Here is a 22425-nt window from a genome sequence, read left to right as displayed (position 1 = left end):
GTTTTTAATGTTCAGGCTGGAGCCTGGGACCAATTTTGCCTCCAACTCGAAGAGACTCGCCTGTTTCTGCATCCAGAATTCTGAGATCAAAGCACGCACCAGCACAACCCATCAAAACTTCTAAGTCACTAGGAAGAACATTCATTGCCTTTCAAGTAATCGCTCCCAGCTTCGCTTTCCTTCATTCTCTGGCAACTACTTGTTAGCCGGCTTCCAGTCTCCTTCTCTTTCTTTCGTTTCTTTTCTTTTTTTTTTTTTTAGGAATGTATCTAGGAATGGGATTGTAACATAGCATATTTAATTCCTTAGGAATGGCCAAGCTACTTCCCAGCGGCAACATTTGTAAAAGTTTTTACAAATATATGAGCTATAAATACTGGGTTTTATTAACGTTCTTATCCTTTGTTTTGATCCTGTGCGTTCTTTGTTACACTCCTGTTACACTTACCCCTTCCCAGGCAGTCCCTGTCCTCCTCTCTCCTTTTTTTTTTTTTTTTTTGTATGTTAAAGCCTGGGCTAGAGCTGAATGCAACACCAGAAGTGTGCATGGATTCCAATGTCTCCACAGCCTTGTCAATGTTTACTTTGCATATTATAACCAGTACTTTAATAAATTGAACTCAGTTACTCAATATCACTTCCTGATGTCATCAAAGACATCAGGAAATTATTTTCCATCTTTTGATTTTGACACTATTTATCTTGTTATGGGAGAGTTTATATTTAAATTTCAGTATAAATACTGTTACTGTTATTATCATTCTGGTTTTATTGTTGTTTTGAAACAAGGCTGCTCCTAACCCAAGTGCTAGGGACCACAGACCTGTACCACCACCCTTGCCTCTTCATGTCTGTGTTTGTGATGGAATCTCCCTATTTAGACCTGGCTAGACTGGACCTCCATATGTAAACCAGTCTGACCTTTAAGCTTTGGAGATCTCATGTGCTCTGCCTGCCTCTGCTGAGGTTAAAGGTATAAGCCACCAAGGCCGGCATGCACATTCTTAGGACTCTTTGGCCATATTTTGTTATCCCGACAGGTTTTAAGGAATGTACTTGTTTGGTCAAGAACTATGAGACTTTTCTACCGTCTGCTAAAAGTTTCCAATTTATCTCCCATAATATACAGATTCTATCATAGCAATTCATTGATTTAAATCATAAAGAAATCCCAGCACTCGGGAGGCAGAGGCAGGCAGATTTCTGAGTTAGAGGTCAGCCTGGTCTACAGAGTGAGTTCCAGGACTGCCAGGGCTACACAGAGAAACCCTGTCTCGAAAAACCAAAACAACAACAACAATATAAGTATTAAAGAATCCTTCAGAGCCATTGTGGTGGCTCAGCAGTAAAGGCACTCATGGCCAAGCCTGTCAGGCCAGAGTCTGATTCCCTGGGCCTACTAGCCTTGCAGAAGGAGAGAACCAACTCCTTCAAGTTGTCCTCTGACCTCTACAAGAACACCAGCACGTATTCAAGAACACACATGCACACCTACACACACATTACACTAAATAAATAAATGTAAAGAGAGAAAGACTTTTTATTAATGATGGGTGTCTTAGTTAGGGTTTACTGCTGTGAACAGACACCATGACCAAGGCAACTCTTATAATTGGGGCTGCCTTACATGTTTAGAGGTTTAGTCCATAATCATCAAAGCAAGAACATGGCAGCATCCAGGCAGGCATGGTGCAGGAGGAGCTGAGAGTTCTACATCTTCATCTGAAGGCTGCTAGCAGAATACTCACTTCCAGGCAGCTAGCATGAGGGTCTTAAAGCCCACACCGGCAGTGACACACCTACTTCAAGAAGGCCACACCTTCTAATAGTGCCACTCCCTGGGCCTCGCATATACAAACCATCATATTCCACTCCCTGGCCCCCATAATGGGCAAAATATGTTGCATCTTACATTTTTTACTTTATTGGTGAAGTGAATCTTTTTGCAAGTGTGCTGTTTACTTGCATAGTTACTTATGAATTATGTACACACACAAAATCTTGTGTTCGGTGCTTTTTTGATTTAGAGTAGATTTAACATGAAAAATTGCATATTTCCTGCAAATATTTTTCTCCAAGTTTCTCTTCTCTTCTCTTTTTTTTTTTTTCTTTTCTCTCCTTTTCTTGTAGTGGTGCTTTGTCATATTGACACATCTTAAAATTCTGTGCACAAACATTTATCATCCATTTCTCTGGGATCTTTCTTTGTTGCTTTGATATTTAGCGTATCATTATTATGTAAATGAATATGCAAATAAAACTTGAGTGTTTGCATATCTTCTTTTTAACTTTGTCCTATTTTAGTTTACTCTATTTGAAATATGGTTAGTATGGGGTATAGTTTTTTTTTGTTTTTTGTTTTTTGTTTTTTTTGTTTTTTTTTTTGGTTTTTCAAGACAGGGTTTCACTGTGTAGCCCTGGCTGTCCTGGAACTCACTCTGTAGACCAGGCTGGCCTCGAACTCAGAAATCTGCCTGCCTCTGCCTCCCGAGTGCTGGGAGTAAAGGTGTGCACCACACCATGCCCAACAGGGTATAGATTTTAAAACAGAAGCACTTGGACTGTCAGGAGGGCTCGGCAGGTAAGGGCACCTGCTGCCAAGCTGACACTGAGTCTGACACTGAGACCCATGTGGTGGACGGAGAGAACCAACTTCATCAGATTGTCCTCTCATCTCTACATATACCACACACACAGATCCTGACGCTGGAGCACATGAACTTACACACACGTGCATGCACCCGCGTGCGCACACACAGAGTAAATGTACTTTTTTTTTTTTTTTTTTTTTTTTTTTGGTTTTTCGAGACAGGGTTTCTCTGTGTAGCCTTGGCTGTCCTGGCACTCACTCTGTAGACCAGGCTGGCTTCGAACTCAGAAATCTGCCTGCCTCTGCCTCCCAAGTGCTGGGATTAAAGGCGTGCGCCACCACGCCCGGCTTTTTGTAAATGTACTTTTTAAAGAGAAGCATATAAAGTAAAAGAATTAAAAAATAAGTACTAGGCGGATTTCTGAGTTTGAGGCCTGCCTGGTCTACAAAGTGAGTTCCAGGACAGCCAAGGCTACACAGAGAAACCCTGTCTTGAAAAAGCCATAAATAAATACTACAAATAATTATATAACAAAATTAAGTAATTTAAATACATCCTACCAATTCCTAGAAACACACAAATTACCTAGATTGACTCAAAAAGATATGAACAAAAAAGAAGGGAGGCGGTGGCCCACCCTTTAATCCCAGCACTCAGGAGGCAGAAGCAGGCAGAGCTCTGAGAGGTGGAGGCCAGTCTCATCTACAGAGCAAGTTCCAGGACAGCCAGGCCGACATGTAGATACCCTGTCTTGAAAAACAAGCAAAAAACAAAAAAGCAGAAGAATAATAAGGAGGAGGAGGAGGAAGAGGGGGGAGAGGAGGGGAGGAGAAGGGGAGGAGGAGGAAGAGTGGGGAGAACGAGCAGCAACAACAGCAGCAGAAGGAAGAAGGAACTCTTATTTATTGTGTGAAAGTCAGTATCCTATGACCTGAGTTCAAGCCCCAGGAGCCCACAGTGGAAGAGGAGAACCAACTCTCTCAGCTTGTTCTTACCCCATGCACACCCCATTACAATAATAAACTGAACACCTTAAATAAATGGAAACACATGACAGTTGGTTTGGAAGGTTTACTATTGTTTAAATAGAAGCCCTACTTAGAAAAATATATAAATCAATGCAATTCCTACCAAAATTCCAATGACATTTTTTTTCCAAAAGTGGAATTTACAAGCCTTAAATTCATAGTGGATTACCCGGGCCTCCAAAAGGCTACTGCAAATATGAAAGTGGGCGACAACGCTGAAAGGCTCATTCTTCCGGTCATCAAAGCTCCGATAAAGTCAGCATAGTCTACTGCTTCATCAGAGCTCTTTTAACAGTGTGATTGGTTTGATATTTACAGTATAAAAACAGATTTGGCTTCAATGTTTAATTTTCTAAGATTTGCACAATACCCCTCTCTGCAAAGATTTCTGCAGGAGCTGAAGTTCTAAATGACACAAGGATGGAAAAGTCTGGAGCTTCAGGAGCCTCCTTGGCCTCTTCTAGCCTCTCTGAGTACATGCATGGCGCACTAGTGCACACACACACACACTAGCGTGCACTCACACTCACATGCACACACATGCATGCACACACACACATGCACACACACTTGTGTACATACCATAGAAAAGAATTTTTAAAAAGCTGATCTGGAAAAATGCTACATATGTGTTAGCTGTTGCTATAACCATTGTATATCCACTCTGGGAGAAATCCTTTATTGGTTTTTTTTCCTATATTATTCGAGAAAGACTGTTTCAGGTTTCCTAACAATGATTAAGTCTCTCAAAAGCCCCAAGTTCTGCCAGGCAGTGGTGGCACATGCCTTTAATCTCAGCACTTGGGAGAAACCCTGTCTCAAACCCCGCCCCCCCAAAAGCCCCTAGTGTTTGGTGAGTTCATGAACTCTAGTCACCATCCTCCCTCCACTGAGGACACTCAAGGGAAAGGACTCCAGAGGAAGAGGACTCACACTTGGAGAGCACTGCTTGGCCTCCCAGCCATGCCCTGGTGGCTTTGTGGTTAAACTCAGCTGTGCTCAAGTCAATCGCAAAGGCAGATGACATTTTAGCATTATAAGAACAATCTTAGAGAACATTCTTGAATTCTTAGAACCCCTAGAGAATTACCGACCACATTTTCAGTACTGGTATGGCAGAATGGTTATTCTCTCTTTTTTTTTTTATTTCTTTTTTTCTTTTTCTTTTTTGAGACAGGGTCTTTGGGAAAGTGTCACAAGTAGACCAGGCAGAAGATGATCTTGTTGTCAAGCCTCTTGTCTCCACCCCTCAAATGCTGGAGTTAGAAGTGTGGCTCACATTATCATTATTATTGTTTTGGTTTTCTTTTTTCAAGACATTTCTCTCTGTAGCCCTGGCTGTCTTGAAACTCACTCTGTAGATCAGGCTGGCCTTGATCCCATGGATTCACCTGCCTCTACCTCTCAAGTGCTGGGATAAAAGGTGTGTCCTACTACCGCCCAGAGTGGCTCTTCATGGTTTTTGTTTGTTTGTTGGTTTGTTTTTGTTTTCTGAGATAGGGTTTCTCTGTGTAGCCCTGGCTGTCCTGGAACTCACTCTGTAGACCAGGCTGGCCTCGAACTTAGAAATCTGCCTGCCTCTGCCTCCCAAGTGCTCAGATTAAAAGCGTGCACCACCACCTCCCAGGGCTCTCACCACCTCCCAGTGCTCTTCATGTTTAATAGTGTTGTTTCCCTCCCATCCAGCCTCACAACTTGTTATATAAAAGTTTCGCTTTGGGGAGGTCAGCGGGCCAATGATCCTGCTTTGGCTTTAGGGGACTTCACTTACATAGATGGTCTATTAAGGAGCTGTGGAGAGATTTTTTTTTTTTTTTCGAGACAGGGTTTCTCTATATAGCCCTGGCTGTCCTGGAACTCACTCTGTAGACCAGGCTGGCCTCGAACTCAGAAATTCGCCTGCCTCTGCCTCCCGAGTGCTGGGATTAAAGGCGTGTGCCACCACACCCGGCGAATTTTTTTTTAATTATTTATTTTATATATGTGACGAGCACACTGTAGCTGTCTTCAGACACACTAGAAGAGGGCATCCGATCCCATTACAGATGGTTGTGAGCCACCATGTGGTTGAACTCAGGACCTCTGGAAGTGGCAGTGCTCTTAACTGCTGAGCCGTCTCTCCAGTCCTGTGGGGAGAAATGTTAAGTACCCATGGACTTCAGATACTGTGCACCACCATCACACTGGGGATGGTACTCACCTTGTCCTTTCTCCTTTCCTAATGTGTGCAGATAATGACACTTCCTGTGGCCTCCCTTCCCCCAGCCTGGAACCTGCTTGCTCAAGGGTGGAGCTACCTGCTCATTCGTCCTGCCATGCCTACTGCTAGAACCTGCCTTTGCTGCCTGGAGGCACACACGTGTTCGTCCTGCTACTGGACCCTGAGTTACTTGGCGGGATATTGGGTTCTCTCCCCCTTCCTTTATAACTGAGTGTCTGGAAATAGTAAAATTGAGCTTTGATCAGGATGTTGTCTTAGCTCCATTTTTTCTTCCGCCCCGTCTAGATTCCTCTCTTTTCAGATCGAACTGCCATTCTCAGTTGAACCGTTCGTGTTGTGGACTGCGGGCAGGCCGCAACACTTCCTCCATCTGCTCTCGATGAAGACAGTGGAGTGGCATCTAACCATGTGGAGACCACACACCACTTTCTTCTGTAGCTTCCACATTAGTGCAGCCACATGAGTTTCTTCTGTAGCTTCCACATTAGTGCAGCCACATGAGTATCACATGTGACTTTCCTGCTGGGATCTCAGGAGATGTCTAGGCCACTTTCAGCTCCTTACTGAGACAGTCCTTCATGGTAGCATTCTGTCCCTGTGTAATGTTTTATGATGGCAGGACCCACAGCAGTGGGCAGACAGAGCCAAACCACCAAGAGACGTGGCTATGATCCGGAAAATTTGGAGTATGTGTTTCAATAGGAACGTGGTAAATGTAACAAAAGCTCATTAATTAAAATGAGCTTTGTCTTCCTTCCCAGTTTCCTTCCCAGGTTGTCAGTTCTGTTGGCTGATGCTAAAAAGGTGAGTTAAGGATTTGAACCCTCCTTGGCTCTCTTTTGGAACAGAAAGCTTTCTCTGTGGTAGAGGAGATTATAATGTGGCAGTGTGGGAAAGGCAGAAATCTGGAGATTATAAAGATCAATGACCTCCAGTGGCTCTGGGGGAAGTATAATGGGAGCCAGGGCATTTTCAGGTCAGTAAAATCTGTCTGGGAGTGGTAGTCACATACCATTAGACGTGGAAGATTTATTGTAATTGTGTGTCTGTACATGAGTGAAGGTGCCTATTGACACCAAAGGCATCAGGCACTTGAGCTGGAGTTACAGATGGTTGTGACCCATCCAGTGTGAGTGCTGGAAACTGGACATGGGTGCCCTTGGGTACTCAATAGGCATTTCATGTAAGATACTAACTATGGAAGTGTGTGTCCAAGCTACAGGCCTGGGGTGGCGGTTGAGTGAGTGTGGGATCAGAACACCACATGTGCATGTTCTGCACTGGTAAAAACACCGATGGTGGAGACGCATGCAAGCCGGGGTGTGTGTGTGTGTGTGTTGGTGGTGAGGTCATGAATCTGAAACTGATGTAAAATTACACTTGATCAGAAAAAAATTTACTCATGTGTTAACACTAATAGTATATAGATTTTTTTTTGGAGGGGGGTTGAGTATAGGGTTACTTGGGCTGGAAAGATGGCTCAGCAGATGTGAGCACTGACTGTTTTTCTAGAGGTTGGGATCTGATGCCCTCTTCTGGTGTGTCTGAAGACAGCCACAGTGTACTCACATATATAAAATAAATAAATGAGAGAAAGAGAGAGAGAGAGAGACAGAGAGAGAGAAGAGAAGAGAAGAGAAGAGAAGAGAAGAGAAGAGAAGAGAAGAGAAGAGAAGAGAAGAGAAGAGGGAAGGGAGGGAAGAGGGAAGGAGGTTCTCTATGTAGCTCTGGCTGTCCTGGAACTTACTTTGTAGATGAGGTGGGCCTCACACTCCGAGACCATCTGCCTTTGTCTCCTGAGTGCTGGGATTAGAGGATTGCACCTCCACCATCACACAGGCTGGCTCTTACATTAGTTTTTTTTAAGGGGCAAAATACATGATACTTAAACCCTTTCAGAAAAAGAGTGGCTAAGTATTCACATGTCTCATATCTCTTAGATGGCAATAGTGCTCAGAAGCTACCCAACCATATAGACACCCATGTGAAGGACAACTGGGATGTTTTAGAACGGACAAAATGCCCATCACTGTGGAAAGCAAGCCACACTAGGTCGGTGGCGATTTGAGAATGAACTGACAAATGCTGCAGGTGTGAGCCTAGCCGTATTTTCTGTCCTTTATCTGTCACGCAGTCACACCAGGTTACCCTTACCTAAGCCAAGCAGAGGAAAGGTAGAAACTTGACACATAGTAGAACAACACAACTGTTTAACAATGTCCCGTGACTCCCAGGTCCGAGTCAGAACTGGTAATTATGAGACAACCCCCTGCCCTTCAGTTTCCTGGCAGGTTCCCCATTGAGCTGCAGTGGCATGAGGTGTGGCTGAGGTGGTGAGGGTGAGGTCAGGCCCTTTCCCTCCCAGTCAGTTGTCACTGGTGAAGGTGTCAGCACTAGAATACAGTCTGGGCTTCACACTGGTTTCATTTACTAGCTCATCTTGGACTCGGATTTGTCGACAGCTCTAAAAACGAACCGTCTGGATGTCTGGCTTTGCTTTAATGGAGAGCAGGTGGTACTTATCTAGACAGGAAAAGTGCGGCACCATTCCCATCTGGGGCAAAACAACTGAACAAGAGCTCCTTTTCCCAATAGGCTTAGAGCCAAGTAAAGTTGGTATTAGTGTCCCCATGACGCACCATGGAGATGCCAACTGATCTAAGTTGAAAAAAATATTGCATTAAGGATTTTTTTTTTTCCCAGACAGGGTTTCTCTGTACAGTCCTGGCTGTCCTGGAACTCACTTTGTAGACCAGGCTGGCCTCGAACTCAGAAATCCGCCTGCCTCTGCCTCCTGAGTGCTGGGATTAAAGGCATGTGCCACCACACCCAGTGCATTAAGGATTTTAATGCCAGAAAATATGAACCCAAATTAAATCACGGCAGAATAGAAGCTAGCAAAACACATAGCTAAAGTTGCTGGATTTAAAACAAAACAACAACAAAAAAATCAAGCTAGCGTTCTGCCAGCCTGTCACGTGCCGTGGCTACTCCAGGCTCTCCAATCAATATATGAGGTAGGTTGAACTGTTTGTGGTGGATTGTCAAGAACACACAGAACATGTGGGGCACTCGGACATGTTTGGTCCTTAGATGGACAGCTTTTTCTCGCTGGGAACGCGTCGTGATGACTGCCAGGAAGCCGGCAAGGAGCAGACTCTGTGGCTGTCTCCTTCCTAAAAGAAGTAGCAAAAGCCAGAGGCCAGGCTGTATAAATTGGGTCAAGATGGTTCCAAACTTGCTACCTTAATTTCACTTAGGGAAGGGACAGAGGGCATCTCCAGGTGCCACAGGAGAGGGGCTGAGGGAGGAAATGGCTGTTGCTGAACCATGGGGAAACTTCTGGGGAAACACAGCTGCCTGCGAAGCTGCACTTCTTAGTCACCAAGAGCCCACAAGATGAGAACATCCACAATGAACTGTCTTAAACCAAAATGAGGACTGGTGTTAAGCCCTGGAGTTTTTGTTTTGTTTGTTTTGTTTTGTTTTCCCCAAGTTTTGTCTCTTGGAGTTCTAAACCCACTGCCTCATAAAATGAGCCAATTAATAAATTAAGGATTGGAAGATGGCCCAGCTCTGCTCCTGCCTCCCCCATCACACCGAGGCAAACTTTTGGATAGGAATCATCGACAAGTCAGACAAAATCACTAAAGCCAACTGAATCCGAGGAACCTAGTTTTGAGCAGTAAAGGTAGACTTTCCCTGCTAGAAGCTCAATTATTGCAGCAAGACCCCAGGCAGAGGCCCAAGGCTCTGCTGTTTTGTCCCTAAACTCTGGGGAGTCCTCTATGAAGATTCAGACAGGAAAGCTAGAAATCCAGTCTGTGTCTTTTATTCTCCCCAGGAGCCATATGCTGACTCCCTTCAGCAGGCTGACAGAGGACGCTGCTCTTCAGGTGGGCTGTGCTGTGGACCAAGCTGAGAGAGAGGAGCCCCAGCAGCGAGCAGAATGGAGTTGAGAAGCCAGGGCTCTGACAGAGTAGGGGACAAGTGGCCTCCTGGGAAGGCGTGCTTGTTCTGGGTGTTTTGAGGTAACAGGCTGTCCACATGGCCTGCATGTCCACTGACAGTCACCTAGGCCGCTGGTAGAAGTGACACTGTTGCTGCCCACTGTGGTGCTGGCCCTCCTGAAGCGCTTTCCTTTTTTCTGCTGTGGTTTAAGTCATGACCAGGGACAGGGAAAGGCGGCCACTTCTCTTCTTTGGAGGTGGACTGTGGCTGCTTGAGTGATGAGTGGGAGGACCACGGGGAGAAGTGGAGAGAGGCTCCCAGCCCAGAAGAGGCTTGGATGCTGTGCAACTGGGCCTGAGAGACCTCACAGACCTGTGGACAGGAGGCTGCGGTGCTCCTGTCCAGTCTCCTGAAGATGGAGAAGTGAGGCAGATACCTGGTCTCTTGCCTAGGAAGGAGGCAGAAGTCAGGCACCAAGTGAAGAGGGCTGCCTCCTCTACTCCCCAGCGGTCTCCAATAGCTAGCCCACCACAGAATCAGTGGCCAGGCAGGCAGCATCTATTGCTGGGAAATCATGGTGAGTGCCCAGTCCAAGAAAGCCACTGTGACATCCTGCAGGCAGAGCCAGGTCCATTGGGCAGCTCTGCTCAACTGTGTCTTAATGCAGTCCCAGGTCACGTCCCCTCTAGGAGAGAAGCAGAACATTTGAGGGCTGGGGATCACTCATGGGCCTGTGTCAGCCCACGGGGCTGCAGCTTAAACCCATAACCCTCTTTCCAGAGTGATTGTGACAAAATGGATGCTATACCTTGTTCCCAGGGACCAGAGTGAAAGTCTTACCTGCAGGCCTCGTGGCAATGCTCCTGGACTTGGGCCAGGGCTGCAAGCAGCAAGTGCCATGTGGGCAGCAGCACGCTATGGCAGAAGAGCAGCAGCAGTTCCTTCAAGGCATGGAAGAGCTGCTGCAGGGCCTCAGGGAGCTGGACCTGCAGCGGGACCATGAGAGTGGCTGAGGTAAGATGCTGAGGGCCATGTCCCCTCTCCCAGGGATTCTGCCCATGCTGAACTTCTAAGCTTCTGTCCCTGGGAGGATAGGTTCTTTTTTGACTCCTGATCTCCAGCTTACCCTCTGAAAGAAGCCAGCCAGGCTATCACTGAAGCAGGCAAGGTAGGAGGCACAGTGGGCAGAAAGGAAGCTGAATATGGCATAGATGTGTGTCCAGGCCAGCTGTAGACTGGGCTGTACCACAGCAAGCAGGTGGGAGCCACAGGCTGGCAAGGTCTTCTGCAGCCAGCTGTAGAGAAACCAGAGGGAGAGAGGTGCACTCTAAGCTTCCCCTAGCCAACATGCTCACCAAAGAACAGCCAAAAAAGGGGAGGACGAGGGACAGGGGTATACTTAGTACTTCCCACTGTCCATGCCCACCCACCCTGCCCCACTTGGCAGCAGCTCACTTGTAGCTTTGCAGGCTGTAGGAGGAGAGTCTCGCACACACTTGCTGGCCAACAGGCAAGAGACCGGAGGATCGAAGCAGCCGGCCAGTGAGGGAGGCTGCAAAGGGAGTTCCAGTGAGCCAGGGAACAGGGGCAAGGACTTGGGAGGACAGACGCTCCAGGTCCCTGGGCGGCACAGTGAGGCAGTGGGGCACTTTCCTGCACTCTCTCGGGTCTAACTAAAGATGATCTGGCCAGAGGGGTTGAATACCTTCTGCTGGGTCAGAAACAGGAAGAATGGGACACTGGGTGGGGTCTTGGACTTAGAAGTCAGAAAACCTCAGGTTTGACTCTCTGCCCTTTTACTTGCTGTGATCTTCTGTTTTTTTGTTTTTGTTTTTGTTTTTTTAAATTAAGTACACTGTAGCTGTCTTCAGACACACCAGAAGAGTGTCAGATCTCATTATGGGTGGTTGTGAGCCACCATGTGGTTGCTGGGATTTGAACTCAGGACCTTCAGAAGAGCAGTCAGTGCTCTTACCCGCTGAGCCATCTCGCCAGCCCCGATCTTCTGTTTTTAAATTACATGTACTAGCTTATTTAGTGTACGCATGCACACATGCTACAGCATGCACTCAGAGGTCAGAGGAGTTGTGTTGAGTTGGTACCCTGGGGAAGGAACTGAGGTTGTTGTGTTTCCAAGCATGTTTGGCTTCCTCTTTCTAGTCCTACTAGCTATGATCTTAATCTGAGGGAGCAATCTTTCTTCTCCCTCAGAAGTTAAAAGGAGAAAACATGTGTTCAGGTGATGTACATTTCTAACCATTTCCCTCCTGGAAAGTCCTAGTGCAATTGGCCTCTGCACAGACAGAGGTGCAGAGTGTCTGCTCTGTGGCACTGAGAATTCATCAGAACAAGGGTGGTCTGGGGATGCTACACATAGTTCTGTGTCCCCCATCGTGTCCTCTTCCCAGACGACAAACTACTACTTACCCTGCAAAGAGCTGTTTGACCGCAAGTCATGACATAGGAATCCTACTGCAAAGACCAGAAGCAGCAGGAATAGCCGGGCCCAGGGTGGCCGAGGACCTCGTGCCTGTTGCAACAAGCCCTGGCGAGACAGAGAACACAGTGGTCAGAAGGGGAAGGGCTGGTCCTTGCTTCCCAGTGTAAGCCCCAAGCGAGGCCTGCATATGAGCTGGAGGTCATGGGGGATCCACAGATGGGGGAGGCAGAGACATGACCCAATCTAACCCAGGGTGTGTTAGACACACGGAGGCCTTCGGGTGGGCTGGAGGTTGGGCGTCACACCTTGCAGGCTGTGTCACAGGTGAGGACATGCTCACTGCCACCACTGCCCTTCTTCAGAAGCTCCTGGTTGGTAAACTTCAAGGACTGGATGGTTTCTTGCAAAGATTTCCGTGCCTACAGAATACCAAGAGCTGAGTTTAGAGCTGAGCCCTGGCTAGGAAGAGGATTCTGAGCCTCCATCTCGCTTCACGTTCATGTCAAAGGCACAGGAAAGGGAGGGCAGCAGTTAAGGGGCACAAACCAAGAACCAAGACCAACCCCAAGCTCCCGCACCCTCCCAGCTCATTACCTTCTTGGGGATCTGCTCCCAGGACTTGAGTAGATGCTCCAGCAGCAGGCTGCAGAAGAGTATGCCCCTTTCAGTCAGCAGACCCTGGGCCTGCTTGCCCTCGTTGCCTACCAATTCCTAGGTTTGTAGGGCTGAAAGACCCTCACCCACAGTAGTTCTTTAAAGGATACCCCAGCTGCTGTCTCCCTCAGACTGTGAGGGGTGAGCCTGGAGGGCAGCGATCAGTGTTTCCGGGATGACACACCAGCGCTAGTCTAGAAAGCATAGACTACAAGGCTTTTCTGTATAGATCAGGTGACCCCGCCGCCACTCACCTGGACTGTGACAGGTGCTTGGGGTACAGCTGTCTCCAGACACTAGTGCTGAGGGGGTCTACAGTCAGGCACTGGGTCAGGCTGGCCAGGAGCTGCACAGGACAAAAGAGAGAGACTGCTGGGCCCTCAGGATGGTGAAAAGGAGGGGCATTGGGGCTTCTGGTAACAAGACATCTGCCACAAAGGCTGAGGAGAATTGTCCAGAACCCTGAGAAGCTGTCCCGGTGTGGGGTAGGTGTGGTTCCCGAGCTGCAGCTTGAACTTAGGGACACTGTCTGGAAGTGACAGGGTTTTACTGAGCACTCTCCCACCTGTCAGACTGGACCTGCCCGAGCAAAAGCAGGACTGGGCGGGGCAGGGAGCTGAGGGGGAAAATCGGCAGCAGAGGAGGCAGGGAGGCTTCTCACCTCTTTCTTCATGGCAGCAGGACAGCTAGGGGTGGCTCTGGACAGGAATGATGGGAAGTAGGTGTGCAGGGAAGATTCCGGCTTGGCCCCAAATGCCAGCACCTTCAATCGGGGGAAGAGCTGGCACAGCTGCTCCTGCAGGCTAGGGGAAGAGGACCAGGCTCAGGCTATAAATGGAACTGCAGCCTGTGAGCTAACTCCTGCCCTGAAGGTAGAGTCACTAAGCGTCTGTGGATGGTTCTGAGTCTCTAGTCACAGAAGCACCTTGCAAAGGTTTGTCAAAGTTTTTACAAGTTTTTAAAGTTGTTAGGCCTCTCTCCCTAAAAACTGCCCAATCTAACAGTAAAGTGATTGTCATATTCAAGGACAGATATAATTTCTGGGCTCCATAGAGCTCTTGCAGTCTACAGCTGTGACTCTAGGGCTCTGGTGGGAGGGGGACTGGAAATGCACTGCTGTGCTTGTGGCTTGCCTCTATACCGGAATACCTCTGCAGTACAGTTCCAGAGCAGGCTTACCTGGGGCTCAGGGAATTGTTGGGCATATAGGCAAAGTCCAGAAGGGGGAAGAAGTCCTTGGGGCCAATCATGCCAAAGCCTTTGGTGAGGTTGGGATGCATCCTAGACAAAGAACGAGCAGGCTTGTTGGAAACCATATGGTGTTCTAGCCTTGAACTCAGCTAAGCAGTGTACAGAGGAAAGGCGTAGACTCTACCCCAGCCCCAGCCCTCAATGGCTCCCTCCCTTTCCTTCCTCACCATCACACTCGGAGGTGGGAGGAGCTGGTCCTGATTTTCCTCGCATCTATGGAGACCAGGATCATGGCATCCCATTTTGCTGAAACAGCCTCTTGTGGACACCCTGGGCCTTCCCCTCGCTGTCCCCCCATTACTCACAGGAGCAGCCGGTCCAGGTATGCGATGGCAAAGGGAGACAGAGCCTTGATGCCCAGCACAGGCAGCATGATCCCCAGCCACACTGCGGAATCAAGAGTCAGCAAGTCTCAGGGTCATGCATGGGCCTCAGAGGTGACACCAACCCATCCTTCTGTTTGCTACCTTTCAGTCCCTCAGTGAGGTTGGTGAAACCCGCTTGCCCCAGGGCCCACATGATGGTCAGGCACTTTGCTGGTCGGCTCTGGTGGGACCGCAGAAGCTCTAGGAACTGAGGAGGTGAGGAGAAAGGGCGGGTTAAAGGGCCGTGCACCAGGTGCACTGTTCTTGTGGGGCAGGTGTCAAGGACAGTAGAACTCTACTGCAGTGCCGCATAGTGAGTCAAGTGACAGCTTCCCCCACTTGTTTCAAACCGCCTGACAAATTCTAGGGGAGCTATGGGAGCTCTATGGCCCACCCATTCCATCGATAAAATGAACACATGGGCCATCCTTATCTAGTAGAGTACGTGTGGAGAATGCTAATGTATTATGTGCTGTTTCTTTCCAAGCCCAGTGGTCTGTCTGTTCCTCTAGTCCTACCCCTTGTGTCCCCAGCACCATCCAGGCCTCTCACCTTGTCCAGGTTTGAGGTGACAATCTTGGGCTTGTCTTGCAGAATGGCTTGAATACAGATGCGGTACCCGTGTAGCGACTCCCCTAGAGAGACGGGTTCAGTTCTCAGATTTACTCATATGACCTGACATCCTACACTTTTTTATTTCCAGAAGTGAGTCAAATTCCTAATCACTTCCCTTTCCCTTTCCAAAAATGTGTAGATTAGCACTTTTCTTATTGTAAAGGGAACTGATGACCACGCTGAACAACAGTAGGCTCTGCTCTCAAGACAGTCATCCTCCATAGGGTGCTCTCACCTGGTGTTTTATCCAGCTCTTGCAGCATGGTGAATAGACAGTGGTCAAAAAAGAGCTCCACAGACCCTGCAGCTTTGGTTAGGAGCCCCCGGATGATCCCACGTAGCTCTCGGCTCACAAGGCTGTAGGGATAATCTGGGGCCATCGGCCTCTGTGAGTGCTAGGACCAGATGACCTTGCATGAAGTCTGGCTTGCTCTCCCCCAAGGAGGCCCCAAGGAGGACTATTAGGAACATCAACCCTCTGAGAATGTCCTTGGTCTTATCTGAGCTGAGGGGTAGGGGACTAACCATGTGGATACTGGCTCAGAGTGGGCTCCATCCGTGGAGTCTGGAGCTTGTAGTTGAGATAGCTGGCCAGGTCCTTCAGCCACACGGAGGGGTTCCCAGTGAACACGCTCTGGCTCTTGTCCAGTTCCTTCTGCAGAGCTGCCACATCCAGCTGTCAGGGCAGAGACTTCTGTGGTGAATTGTAAGGGGAAGGGGAGTGGGGCAGGGGTAGGAAAGTGGCTAAAGGAGGTTTTCATATGTGGAATCCTACAATTTTGTCAGATCCAGATCCTAAGAAAGCCTGGGGGGCGCCGGGCGTGGTGGCGCACGCCTTTAATCCCAGCACTCGGGAGGCAGAGGCAGGCGGATTTCTGAGTTCGAGGCCAGCCTGGTCTACAAAGTGAGTGCCAGGACAGCCAGGGCTACACAGAGAAACCCTGTCTCGAAAAACCAAAAAAAAAAAAAAAAAAAAAGAAAGCCTGGGGGGGGGACCCTTGAGAATGATGATCTCAGTGCCCCACATTGAGATGTAGGACCTGTTCATGTTCAGGGGCAAGAACAGAGGGCAAGACAGGAGACTAGAGATCACTGCTTCTGTGGGGCTGAGAACCCAAGCCAGCTTTTCTAATGCCTCCATCTTGTTCTTGGGATTTCCATCTTCCTGCTCACCTATGTTTCTGACAAATACCGACATTCTTTCTATTCTAAGTGCACGCATTCTTTCCTTCCACATCTCCATATTGTCTGGAATACCCCTGAGTGTCCCAAGTCCCCATTTTCTCAGTCCCCAAGCCTAGGCACACTTACCGCTTTCAGTGCGTCCTCTAGGCATCGGAATGGGCCTTGCTTCTGGTTTTGGCTAGGAACAGCTGTCACCTTCTTTGGTTGCTTCTTGTTTATCGGTTTCTTAGACTCTGCAGCAGGGGGTGGAACTTGCTCTTTATTCTGCCGTTTCATGATTTTCTCAAAGCCACGCTCATAAAGAGTGCTTGTAGTCTGGATTGGTGCTGGAATGAAGACAGGTAGAAAACAGCAGGCCACCCTTAAGACCCCAGATCTCACCGTACAGTGGTCTCTTCTTTGTAGAGGCACCTAAGTCATTTACAGGGAGATTCTGGTCCAAGCCCCCTCTTCCTTGGAAGCGGCTTAGAAGAACAGGAAAGAGCCCTCCTGGTGGCTGATTTCAATCACCACAGTCAGGTCCCAGGCCCTTCCAGTTCTTTATTAAACAACTAAAGTATATGGGAACTAGACCACACTTTTCCCAGCACAGCCTCCACCCCCAATTCTTCTTAGTTCTGAGATGACAACTCTATATACTCAACAAGTGGCAAAATTTTTTTCCCCTCTCTGGTGATTGTTGGGACAGGTGACACTGAAATTAACTCCTGGTTGGAGTATATGTTGGGCCATTCATCCCAGTGCTGGCCTTCTCATCCACTCCTCTCAGACCTGCTGGTTATATAAGAAGGGGCTCCAAGCAGGATCCCAGATGCCTCTGCTCCGTGGCTCAGACACCTGGCCATCGAGGGCCGGGCAGCTGAGAGGGTTGTGTGCAAAGGCTTGAACAGATGGAGATCGGAATTCCAGTCTCCTTAGACTCGAAAATCGGCTTCTCTGGGCCTCCGCTTCCGACCTATGCAGCGGAGATGCCCACCTCTCCTCGTGCTATCCCTGAGTCACCGTGGCTGGGCTCCCGAGGATCTGCTCCCGGCTCCTGCAGCTGTCCGCCGTGCCCCTGCCCCACAGGCCCAGGTGGGCGGCGGCGGATACTCACAGCTCAGGTCGTATTTCAACACTCCATTTGCCTCCCCGAGCGTCCGGCGGTCACCGCCACCGCCGCCGCCTCGCCCACCGCTGCTTGCTCCAGGTCGCCGGCCCCTCTTCACCACCTCCCAGCCCCCGCTACCCGCTGATCTGGCCGCCATGACTTCAGCTCAGCCACCTCCCGGCTATCGGCTCCGGACAACCTCCGCGTGGTGCCACGTCTGCTGCCTCCGCCGCCGTAAGGCATCCTGGGATTCGTAGTCCGTTCGCGCCACGGCGCCGCGCCGAGGGCCTGGGGAGTGATGGCGGCGGCCAGGTTCCGCCCCTGGGGCGCAAAAATCCCTACCCTGAACGGGCGGGGCGGGCTCGGCCCTGACCCGCTTGGAAATGGGACTGTTCCCTTTTTTCTTGTCTTTGCAATGCTCCTGAAGGATGGAATGAAAATAGTTCTCACCTCGGGAGAATTTGAGGAATAAATGTGTTCTTACTTCTTAGAAAGTGGTAGTCTGTTAGCAATTAAACTTCGTATTTGGCAGCCAACAAACTTAATTGCCGAGGAGTGGGACGATGCGGACTTGGGGGAGGAAAGTAGAGCGGCAGAAAGACTGAGAAAACTTAGTAGAGTAGCTCGATGGCAGGGCGAGAAAAGTCTGGGGCAGCCAGGCCATGTTCCCTTTCAAGGCAGCCAGGAAAGGACAGGCTCTGGCTCATGCCATGTTCCAGATGTGCAGCCCCAGACTGAAAGAATCACACAGCAAGGACCCGACCCTAGATGGCCTACAAAACTTGAATGATCCCAGCTAGGGGTAAAATGATAAAAAATGATAAAACAGCAATGAAAATGTCACATTTAAGGAAATATGTTGCTTAGCGTGCTTGCGTGGAACTCATGCTCCCACACTGCTGTACACATTATCCCCCCCAAACCCCCTTGGTTACTTTTTTTTAGACAGGGTTTCTTTGTGTAGAGCTTACTTCCTAGTACTCTCCCTGTCACCAGGCTGGCCTTGAACTCAGAGATCTGATTGCCTCTGCCTCCTGAGTGCTGGGATTAAAGACACAAGCCATCACTGACAAGGAGTGGTCCACTTTCTTACAGGGTAAGTTATTCAGCTGAGGGAGGCTTGAAGCCCTAGGAGAGGGAGGGAAGTAGTTTCTGAAACAGGTGGCAGTTGAGATGACTCCAGGGAAGGGAGAATTTTCATTGGTTGGGGATCATGGCTTGTGGAGAGACTGCTTCAATTGTATGGCTTTATTAATTTAGGCAAAGGTCTAGAGTGGTAGACTATATAAGAAAACTGAAAGTAGTTCGACATGACTTCATACAATTGGAAAAGAATCATGACCGCCAAATCTGGAGTTTATTCTCTAGACTCTAGAAACTGGGGAGGGAAAAGGTGACATGACCCTTAAAAAACAGCACCCAGGCCTGTGTGAAGGATGGGTCAGAGAGAGAGAAGGCAGGTGAGGGATGACCAACCCTTGCAGCCTTCTGGTGTCCTCCATCCCCTTTAAGCCTGGCCATAGCTGCCTGTCTTAGGGGTTCTGAGATGGAATGTCTTTGGCAAGGAAGGTATCTGTGCTGATCAGCAGTCATTCCTTTTTCAGATGCTGTTTCCCTCTACTCAGACACCACCAATGGTCCTTTGTGCAATCCCTGCTGTCACAGGTATCATCACAGAAGAGGGCCTATTTTGGGAAGAGAAACAAAACTGGCTTCCCCACTATAGCTCCAGCTGATGGCCTCTTCTGTGCACATACCCACACACAGAGACTCACAGATACATAAATAAAATAATAAACATTAAAAAAGTCTAAATCCTAACCAAAGTTTCTACCACCTTGATCAAGCCTTGCCACGCACGTGTGGTCTACTTCAGTGGTTCTCAACTTTCCTAATGCGGCCAGCCCTTCGATACAGTTCTTATGTTGTTTCCTAATGCTGCCAGCCCTTCAATACGGTTCTTATGTTGGAGTTACCCCAGCCATAAAATTATTTTCGTTGCTACTTCATAACTGTAATTTTGCTACTGTTATACATTTTAATGTAAATCTCTGTATTTTCCAGTGGTCTTTGGCTACCCCTGTGAAAGGCTGAGAACCACTGGTCTAGACAATCCCAGCGGGTTCACATCCACTTCAGCATACTTGGTCTTTGCTGGGTTTCCACGCCTTGGCTATTATGTCTCTTTGACAAACACACTCCAGGAGGGTGGAGTTGTGTGGATGACAAGGGAATGTATCTGATCCCTGTCTCTGTTGGGCTTGTGCTGTTTATATATGCATGCTAAATGCTGAACCCCAAGATCTGGTTGCATCCTCACATACACTTGCCTTTGTTGTATAAACCAAGCTCCCCAAATTAAAGAGGTCAGGTAAACCAGGCCTAGAAGTGTACCTCGAGGACAGCTGATGAAGCAGAACCAGCCTGGATGAGACTCACACAGCAAGTACTATGGGAGTATAGCTAGGAACAGCCAGTCTAGCGTAGGAAAAGAGTTGAGGGTAATCGCCCAATAGTTGTGCTAAATTAATAAGACTCTGGGTTGGTGATTGGGTGGATGGCCAGGTCATAATAACAAGTAGTTTTTAAATAGCCAACAACATCCTCCTTCAGGTTACATCTTGCTCTAAAACAACTCACTTGGGGGCTGGAGTGTAAACTGAGTGCTTGGGTACTTGCTCTAGTTTTCACACATACACATATGTGTGTTATACACGTATGCACAAATAATAAGAAAAGAAAAAGAGGAACCATGTAGACCCAGCTGTTTCTGGGCCACAGGCATGTGTGCTGCAACAGCTGTTGCGATGTGTGGGAGCTCTGACAAGGAGTAGAGGGTTACCTTGCAGGCCAGCCTGAAAGAGTCTGCAACAAAACAGTCCTTGACCAAGAATCCCCTCCTTCCCCAGTCATCCCATGGCCACTTTCGGGGCTGGCCTCCTTATAGCCACAGCTCCAGACTTCATTCTCGTCCTGAGGACCCCCTGTTGTGGTGAGAACACTTCAAATCCTACAACTGTCTTTCAGTAAGACACCATTTGGTGCACCAGACTGCAGGGAGACAAGCCATCCTCTCCTTCATCCATGACGTCAACTGGACAGCATTTGCAGGAACTGGCTCTATGCCTGGCAAGGGCAAGGACTTGAGTACATATAAACACAATTTTCTCAGTGTCTAGTTTTGTCTGTGCCTTATGCTGCCCAAGTCTGGTGCTTTAACACTAGCCCAGGCTTGCATCAGTCCTGCCCTAGACATAAGAAGTATATAAACCGGGCTGGCGAGATAGCTCAGTGGTTAAGAGCACTGACTGCTCTTCTGAGGGTCCTGAGTTCAAATCCCAGCAACCACATGGTGGCCTCACAACCATCTGTAACAAAATCTGATGCCCTCTTCTGGAGTATCTGAGGACAGCTACAGTGTACTTACATATAATAAATAAATCTTTATTTTAAAAAAAAAAAAAAGAAGTGTATAAACCGCTGGGCATGGTGGCGCACGCCTTTAATCCCAGCACGTGGGAGGCAGAGGCAGGCCAATTTCTGAGTTCGAGGCCAGCCTGGTCTACAGCAGAGTGAGTTCCAGGACAGCCAAGGCTACACAGAGAAGCCGTGTCTTGAAAAACAAAAACAAAACAAAACAAACAAACAAACAAAAAGAACTGTATAAACCAGCTAGGTAGGGGTCTTTGTAGAGAGGTGTTTTCGTCATCCATTGGCCTGTAACTCATCCCTAACAAACCCTTGTTACTCACCAAGACCAACTTGAACAAGTCCTTTCTTGGGCTGTTGGTATCATCCCATTTTCAGGGACAATCTTACATCTCCCAGAGAAATACACATACTACCTGCCTCAAAAAGAGTCCTCAGTCATGGGAGTTGAGTCTAGGTCAGAGCCTGGTTGTCAGTGGTGGCTTGTGATCATGAAGGCTGTGCTGCATGGCTGTCCTCTTAGAGAAGACAGGGTCAGAGCCTGGTTGTCAGTGGTGGCTTGTGATCATGAAGGCTGTGCTGCATGGCTGTCCTCTTAGAGAAGACAGAGAGATGTTATGTTGTGATCCCTTGCTGTGGGTCAGTCGAGGAAAACATGGCTTGCCACACAAATTTATTTAAATAAAACTGAACAGATATGCAGGCTGGTGCCCAAGGGGCAAAGGTGGGGGTGGGTGGGAGAATGGGGACAGACAGACAGTGGGGGCCAGGCAGAATCTGTGTGGTCTAACTAGGCTGCAGGAGGGAATGGCTAGGAAGCCTGGGGCAGTGCTAGGCGTTGGTGCTGAGGCAGGGGCCTTGGTGGGGGAGCCCAGTGCCTGGAGGTCATGTCTACTCTCGCATGCTCCCTGGACCCACAGCACTGCCTCCTCAGCTTCCCTTCCCTTTCCTCATATCAGCCTTTCCAAAGACAAAATAAATAAGAATGGGTGAGTCCTGTCCCAGTCTTGGCTCTAGGGAAGGGGAGCCAAGCCAGAAAGACTACCCCAAGCCCTGCTGTCAGCCCTGGAAAAGAACAGGTAAAGTGCAAGGGCAATCCAGTAAGTAAAAATATACCAATGACTTTGTCAAATATACAGCTGCTGGCTGCCAGGGAGCAGGTGGCTGGCTTGTGGGGTACAGCGGCACCCTGGAAAGTGTTGGCCAACACAGCATAGAGACAACGGAAATAAATAGGAGTGGGGAGTGGACAGGGGTCCTGGACGTCCCCTGGGCCAGTGCCACTCGGGAGACCCAGACAGGGCCTCGTCCTCTCACCTGCCCAAGCCTCCTCCACCCCACCCCCCGAACCCCACTCGTCCGGCTCCCTAATGCTGTGGCACTGACACAAAGCACCCAGCTGGCTGACTGGCTGAAAGGAAAGGACTATAATGTGGGGTGGGCAGAGTGGGGGTGGGCAGAGTGGAGGTGGGCAGGGAAGCTGCAGTCAGCCAGGGCTGGCGCCTCCCTCAGTACTCGTCCTGGTCTTCCTGTTGGTGTTCTTCAATCTCATCATCCTCAGGGGGTGCAAATCCCTCCTGGAGGAGGGAGAGAGAGAGGGTGAGC

General features: G+C 48.8%; 2 protein-coding genes across 4 annotated transcripts in view; both read right to left on the bottom strand.

Annotated features, from left to right (window-relative positions):
• Window positions 1-9656: 9656 nt before the first annotated feature.
• On the bottom strand, window positions 9657-18341 carry Tmem214 (transmembrane protein 214). Its single transcript, XM_021162916.3, has 17 exons — window positions 17398-18341; window positions 16428-16627; window positions 15642-15792; window positions 15352-15486; window positions 15054-15136; window positions 14604-14709; window positions 14442-14523; window positions 14065-14166; window positions 13547-13688; window positions 13140-13231; window positions 12826-12874; window positions 12537-12650; window positions 12219-12336; window positions 11247-11343; window positions 10918-11086; window positions 10632-10777; window positions 9657-10476 (listed from the first exon to the last, which is right to left on the bottom strand). The coding sequence occupies exons 1-17, from the start codon at window positions 17546-17548 to the stop codon at window positions 10350-10352; spliced, it is 2064 nt and encodes a 687-aa protein (XP_021018575.1). The 5' UTR covers window positions 17549-18341; the 3' UTR covers window positions 9657-10349.
• A 3135-nt stretch (window positions 18342-21476) lies between these two features.
• Mapre3 (microtubule associated protein RP/EB family member 3) overlaps window positions 21477-22425 on the bottom strand; it is a 48845-nt gene continuing 47896 nt past the window's right edge. For all 3 annotated transcript variants that reach the window (XM_021162996.2, XM_021162995.3, XM_029477599.1), the window contains one exon: window positions 21477-22397. In XM_021162996.2, coding sequence (XP_021018655.1) covers window positions 22329-22397 — 69 coding nt within the window. In that variant the 3' untranslated portion in view covers window positions 21477-22328. The remainder of the gene's footprint in view (window positions 22398-22425) is intronic.

Source organism: Mus caroli, unplaced genomic scaffold, assembly GCF_978045245.1.
Source record: "Mus caroli unplaced genomic scaffold, Mus_caroli_1 scaffold_4, whole genome shotgun sequence".
In the NCBI taxonomy this organism is placed as follows: Eukaryota; Metazoa; Chordata; class Mammalia; order Rodentia; family Muridae; genus Mus; species Mus caroli.
Note: the sequence above shows the minus strand (reverse complement) of the source record. Positions and strands in the feature narration are given on the sequence as shown.

Excerpts from the sequence above, each read along its gene's own strand:
- Tmem214 (XM_021162916.3), bottom strand. The coding sequence starts at position 17,548 with ATGGCGGCCAGATCAGCGGGTAGCGGGGGCTGGGAGGTGGTGAAGAGG. Across the intron at positions 16,628-17,397 it reads GTTGAAATACGACCTGAGCT|CACCAATCCAGACTACAAGC; the intron begins GTGAGTATCCGC and ends TCTTCATTCCAG. Across the intron at positions 14,167-14,441 it reads TACCTGGACCGGCTGCTCCT|GATGCATCCCAACCTCACCA; the intron begins GTGAGTAATGGG and ends TTCTTTGTCTAG.